The 6,669-nt window shown below is 47.7% G+C and overlaps 1 protein-coding gene across 3 annotated transcripts in view; it reads right to left on the bottom strand.

Annotated features, from left to right (window-relative positions):
* The window catches only part of OS9 (OS9 endoplasmic reticulum lectin), a 26,691-nt gene extending 20,355 nt beyond the window's left edge, over positions 1–6,336 (bottom strand). For 2 of the 3 annotated variants that reach the window (XM_017536249.1, XM_017536251.1), the window contains exons 1-5: positions 5,964–6,336; positions 5,361–5,537; positions 4,437–4,500; positions 4,239–4,315; positions 3,904–4,002 (exon numbers count right to left, since the gene is read on the bottom strand). In XM_017536249.1, the coding sequence (XP_017391738.1) occupies positions 3,904–4,002; positions 4,239–4,315; positions 4,437–4,500; positions 5,361–5,537; positions 5,964–6,125 (579 nt within the window). In that variant the 5' untranslated portion in view covers positions 6,126–6,336. Of the gene's footprint in view, positions 1–3,903; positions 4,003–4,238; positions 4,316–4,436; positions 4,501–5,360; positions 5,581–5,963 lie in introns of all 3 variants that reach the window. The other variant, XM_017536250.2, reaches the window with a different exon arrangement.
* Positions 6,337–6,669: the final 333 nt, after the last annotated feature.

Genomic DNA, 6,669 nt, shown 5'->3' with positions numbered 1-6,669 from the left:
AGTAGAGACGGGGTTTCACCATGTTGACCAGGATGGTCTCGATCTCTTGACCTCGTGATCCACCCGCCTCGGCCTCCCAAAGTGCTGGGATTACAGGCGTGAGCCACCGTGCCCGGCCTTACAAGCAGTTTTTAATTCTCTTCTTTGAAGGTTCAGGCACAGCCAAAACCATGGACCAGTTTCCCCTTGAGATACGTCCTTCCTCATTTCCATGTCACCATAGCCTCCTCTCTGGCCCCTTCTTCTGGCAAAACCCTCTTCTTCCCATGCTCTCAATGATGGCTTCCTTGAAGTTCTGTCCCACTTTTCTCATTACTGTTTCTTTGAGACAAAGTTTCTTTAACGCCCCACCTCTGGGTTCAATTCAGATCTCTCTGCTGAACTCCAGACCCAGAGATCCACAGCCTCCTTGGAAATCTCTACTTGAATGCCTAGCAGCCACTAAAATCATATTCAAAGCTAGACTCACCATTTTCCTTCACCGCACCCACTCCTCTTCCCATTATACCTGTATCAGTAACACAAATCACCGTCTATCCAACTGCGCAAACCAGAAGCCTGGGAATCATTCTTGCCTCCTTCTTACTCTATTGATCTTGCCCCCTAAATCTCTCTCCAAATATTCACATTTTTTCATCCCTGGGCACCTTTATTTCATACCTGGACTACTGCAGCTGCCTGAGTGAGCTCTCAATTTTTGCTATTCTCTAGCTAGAGTGGGCCTTCAAATCCAAACCTGAATATGTCATCATTCTGCTTCAAAAACCTCATTGCCTCCCCCATTGTCTCTTGGATTATCTAAATTCCTCATCATAGCTACAGAGCCCTTCGTGACCTGTGACCTGTCCCCTACCAACTGCCCAGACTCATCTCCTACACTCCCCTTCCACAATTATACCCTCAGTCCCTGTGAATATCTGTCAGTTCCTGGATAGGCCATTGCCGCTTGTCTCCAGGCCTTTTGTACTTACTGCACCTTCCATATGGAATGCCCTCTTCTTCCCCTCACCCATCCTCTCCATCTGCTAGTCTAACTCCTCATCCTCCAATGTCAGTTCAAAGGTACTTTTCCCAAGAGGCCTCCTTTTTACCCTGGACCCTGTTCACTGCATGTTCCCCTGTGGGCTGCACTTCACTGCCCGTGGCATTTATCCTGCTTCTTGTGGCTGTTCATTTAACATGTCTCCTAAGAGCAGGACTAGGTCTCATCTACCTTCTTGTCCCCAGTTTCTACCAGTGCTTGGCACAGGGCATATGTTCACCAGGTATGAGGAAGCTATGCAGTCTTGACCTCAGTTCTTGGCCTACTGAAGATACCAACACCCAAAGGAATAACTCAAATACAATGAACTACGTGCTATAATGGATTATGTACGCATGTGGATGCTTGTAGGTATATAGGAATGTGGATGCTTGGATATGAAGTGCTGAAGGAACACAACTAATCTTCTGGGTTAGTAAAGAAAGGTGACATTAGGCTTATCATTCATTCCATTCATTCAATGAATAATTTGAGCCAAGCACTGTTCCTGGAGCTGTGAATACAGCAGAAAACAAGACAAACATTTTCCCTGCCTTCCCAGAGCTTATCTTAGTGAGGACAGACAGAAATTAAACTTAAACAAATACTGCCGGGCACGGTGGCTCAAGCCTGTAATCCCAGCACTTCGGGAGGCTGAGGCAGGTGGATCACGAGGTCAAGAGATCGAGACCATCCTGGTCAACATGGTGAAACCCCGTCTCTACTAAAAATACAAAACATTAGCTGGGCATGGTGGCGCGTGCCTGTAATCTCAGCTACTCAGGAGGTTGAGGCAGGAGAATTGCCTGAACCCAGGAGGCAGAGGTTGTGGTAAGCTGAGATCGCGCCGTTGCACTCCAGCCTGGGTAACAAGAGTGAAACTCCGTCTCAAAAAAAAAAAACAAATAAAATAATTTCAAGTAATGATACATGCTTTGAAGAATGCAAAATACTGTGGATGGTTACCAGGACAGGAGCAATAGGGTGTGTGCCTGTGCACACGTGTGTGTGTTGGTGCACGTACACGTGTGTGTGTCTGTTTGCTTATGTCAGGTTCCCTGGGAGTTGTCACTTGACTATAACCTGAATGAGGGGATCAGGCCAATTCAAAGATCTGCCAGAGGCAGAGGGAACAATGACACCCACTGGTTTGAAGGACAGAAAAAGGCCAGTGTGGCAGAAACACAATGAGTACTTATATCTCTATCCCAGACCTTGTCCCTCAATTCCAGAATCACAAAGCCAACTGTCAGCTGGACAGCACCACTAGATGTCTAATAGCCAACTCAACCTTCAATATCCAAAACCAACCTAATTTCCTCCCCCAAACCTGTTCCTTCACACTTCAGTAAATGACAATTCCATCATTTCAGTTGCTCAAGCCAAAAATCTTGGCGTAATCCATGATTCTATCCCACATCCAAACCACCAACAAATCTCATTGGCTCTACTTTCAAAATATATCCAGAATCCAACTCTTTCCCATCACCTCCACTGCCACCACCCTGGTCTGGGCTGAAACATTTGGATCTTAGCCTTTGTGCAAGGCAGAAACACTGAAGGCTTTCCAGGACTGAGCAGAGAAGTGATGCATGCTTACAGGTGTGTTGGTGCCAACTGGTAAGTTTTGGAGAATGTTGCAAGACAGTTGACATCATGTTTGACTTGGGCATCACGGGAGTATTTATACAACAGATAATGGCAAACATTACAAATCAGGGCTTCTCTCTCACACCCACAGAGATCTGGGTGTTCAACACTTGCCAACACACAACTGCAGGTACAAATCTGCATTATGGAAAGATAACTCTGGCGGGTGTCATGTAATTCTTTACAGGTGTGCATACTTGTGAATACATGAGAATCACGTGAGGAACTTCTTGCATTCTATATTTGCCTGCCTCCACTCAGCTAAGGACCACTAGATGAGAAGGACTTGTAAAGAAGCTGTTGGCAAGGATGTGGGTGAGAGTGAAAGTACCGACCACAGGAAAGCATAGGAGAGTTTTGAGAGATATCTAGAAGCAGAAAGAACAGGCTTTATTTACTCTGAGAGTGCTAGATTCCTTTCCTTCATCTCACTGCTTAGTTGATAATCATAGACTCATTTCTGTGATTCTGTCTTCCCCTCTAATGCAGCCCATGAGGGCAGGGGCCTCATCACTGGTGGGCCATTTGCTCACCACTGTATATTCCGAGCCCAGCCTAATGCCTGGCATATACAGCAAGACCTCACTAAAGAGCCATTAAAGGAATAAAGGAGGGACAATGGGAGGAGAAGAAAGAGTCAAGGATGGCACTCAGGTTTATTGCTGAGGTGACAGAGAGGAGAAATGCGGAAAAAAGATGAAGTGTGATTGGGGGTATGAAGGAGAGGATCTGGGAAACGCTGACTTCAAGTGCCTCTGAATATCCAGATAATGATGTCCAGATGGCCGCTGAAAATAGGCTTTATTTTATTTTATTTTATTTTGAGATGGAGTTTCGCTCTTGTTGCCCCGGCTGGAGTGCAGTGGCACAATCTTGGCTCACTGCAACCTCTGCCTCCTGGGTTTAAGTTATTCTCCTGTCTCAGCCTCCTGAGTAGCTGGGATTACAGGCGCCCACCAACACACCCAGCTAATTTTTGTATTTTTAGTAGAGACGGGTTTCGCCACGTTGGTCAGGCTGCTCTTGAACTCCTGACCTCAGGTGATCCACCTGCCTTGGCCTCCCAAAGTGCTAGGATTACAGGTGTGAGCCACCGCGCCTGGCCTGAAAATACGTTTTAAACTTTGGATTTGAGGTCTGCGAGGGACCCATTGACTATAAGACACAACCCTCTTCCCTTAGAATCTGAATTGTCCCTGTGGTAGTGCCAATTTCCCTCTCTCAAGACTTACCCGAACCTCGGCCTCCCGGGGCCTCCCATTGAGGTCGCACTTGGACCCATTGCCATAGGTCTGGCTGTGGTAGCGTTTCAGACGATGCTGCTTGGAGGCCTGGAGAAGACATGAGGCAGGAGTGGGGGGACATCAGAAAGATAGCAAAGAGGAAGGATGGCACTGCATCCCCAAAGAGACAAAAGAATGGCCTGCACCATAGGCTCCAGGAAACTCTGTCCTAGCGGCCACCACGCCCCAAGAAACAGATCAGCTAATCTTGACCCTCCCCTTCTTGTCAGGGCTCTTGGTCAGTGGCCAGAACCCTTTCTCTCCCAGTCCCGCACTCTTGCCACCTTGGCTGTTTCATCATCCCAGTTGAAGGCCGATTGGTAGTAGCCGAGATAGAGGATTTCACCTTTGATCTCTGAATCTGTAAGAGAAGCCACAGTGAAGCACTGTTACTCTTAAGAGAAGTAGGAGGTAACTGGGGAGGCAGGTTACCTTCCATCACATGATGCTGAGGGCTTAAGGAAAATATAGGAGTGAGTCACCTTCCATGTGGTATTGCTGGATGTGGCGTCCATAACAGAATTCATATGTCCACCAGTCCTTTGTCTGACAATTAAAAAATAAACAATCAGGGGGATGGAGTGCAGACGTCTTTTCCTGGAACCAGAGTCTCCTGGCTCTAAGACACGTAACCTCTCATCTACTTCCCATCTCCCTTCACTTCCACACTCAATTCTCCAGAGTTTCAATATGGAGGGAGAGCTGCTTTCCTTCTGCGACTTGGAGAGAGATCTCTAAAGTCTGTTTTCCACTCGAGATCTTTCCATTCCTCCCTTTTAAAAGATTTTTTAAATCCTTATTTTCCCTCCATAAAGATAAGAAATTATGGTGTCCCTGAAGCAATCATATTATGAATCAAATATGAATTGAACTTCTTGAACATTCTTTGCATTCTTCTGGCCACTGGGAATAGAGCCATAAATAAGATAAGGTCTTTGACCTCATGGAGTTTACATTCTAATGCTGGGATTCAGACAAAAAATAAACAAACTGATACAGTTAATATGATTTCAGATCATGAAAAGTACTACAATGAAAATAAAATAGGATATTGGAGCAGAGTCATAGGGCAGGGGGTGACTTTTGCAGGTAGGCTTGTTTAAGGAAATACTCCTCCTACCCCACACAGATCCTCGATCTGGCTTTAGCCCTTTTCTGAGATCTTCTAACCTGCCCCTACATTCAGCAAACTTTCATCTAGTGGTTGCAGGATTCTTGCTTCTTTCCTGTCCGTGTAATCTGTCTACTCCCCCAGTGGCGGTCTTAACCGCTACAGATCCCCCAGATCCTGCCTCGTTCGCTGGCACTCCAGTTCTCAGAAGAAATGCTAGTTCCCAAGCCCTCATTCTATTTAACCCAGTCCCTTTCACCTTCGCCCTCCTTCTATCTAACCCAGTCCCCTTCACCTTCAGCAAGCAGGGAGCATCTCTCATTGGGCTCAACAACTCAGGGATCCCAGGCCCTTGGTAAGTAGGTGTTTCCTCCTCCCTTTCACGCTGGAAGTGAATAGCTCCAGCTGGCAGGCGACACTCATAGCGCTGTTTGTACTTAGAGGAGACAATCACCACGTCCGAAGCTTGGCTCTGGGAAAGAAGGGAGGGTCGGGGGCAAGGAAGCAAAGAAAGGCTGGGATCAGGGAGAACAACAAAATCCCTCTTCAGACCCTGGGGAAGAGCTCAATCGAAGACAGAATAAGCCACAAAACCCTCCAGCTGTATTTGGTAGGTGAGAGGAGAGGGCGCTTCCACCTCTCCACGGGGGTGGAGTCCGGGTGTTTCGATCGTAAACTGGGACCTGAAGGGTGACAGCAGGAAGCCCCACCTCTCCCAATTCCTGGCCCCCAGAGAATGGGTCTTAGTCTGCGACCCCCAGGAGTCAACGTAAACGCACTACCTACTATTCCCGATCCCCCGTAAGCTCCAGCCCCAGACTCGGCAGCTGCCCTTCTTCCTCTATCTCTTCCCCGCTTCCTCTTCTGCCCGGACCCTTGCCCCTTATACGCCTCTCACCTGCCCTCCCATGACAGGCAACGGCAGGATCTCGATCCCATAACGCATCTCACTCAGCTCCTCCAGGTTCAGGCTCCCGACACCGCCAGTCAGACTTGCAGGTAACAGGAGCCCCAGAAGCAGCAGTCCTAACACACTGGGCAGCAGCGTTTCCGTCGCCATCTTTCGTTCCCCTTCTTATCCAGAGAATCTGTTTCCGCCCTAAGCCTGGCGGCGGCCTCAACACGCCCATCGGCGCCACACGACTTCATTGGCTGTACGTTCTATGCCTTCTACGTACCCTGTTCCTATTTGTAAACGTAGCTCCAAGGCCCGGGGAGGTGGATGACGATGATTTAGAAAAATCAATCGCTGTCCGTGATTGGTCAGAGATCAGCCAATCATCGACAAGATCAAACCCCTCTCACCTTCCCGAATTTCAGAGGCGTGGTCTGTGCGCTTGGCCCTTTTAAGTTTGCCCTCTGTCTTCGCCCAGCTGTCACGCGCATCTCGTCGCTTTTTCAGACGTTTCTTGCATTGTATCCTGCCCGCCGCCGGGCGGAGTATTGAGGTACATAGGTGGCGTGCACAGTATCCGTGGAAATTATTCAATGCTTATTGCCAATTATTATACAGACGCTTATCTCTTTTCATATGTATATGTGTATATATATATATCTTTGGGACAATCAGATAATTTGTGTCAAAATCTTTCTATACGATCCAG

Source organism: Cebus imitator, unplaced genomic scaffold, assembly GCF_001604975.1.
Source record: "Cebus imitator isolate Cc_AM_T3 unplaced genomic scaffold, Cebus_imitator-1.0 Scaffold96, whole genome shotgun sequence".
Lineage (NCBI taxonomy): Eukaryota > Metazoa > Chordata > Mammalia > Primates > Cebidae > Cebus > Cebus imitator.
The sequence above is the reverse complement of the archived record's forward strand: the minus strand, read 5'-3'. Positions and strand labels throughout refer to the sequence as shown.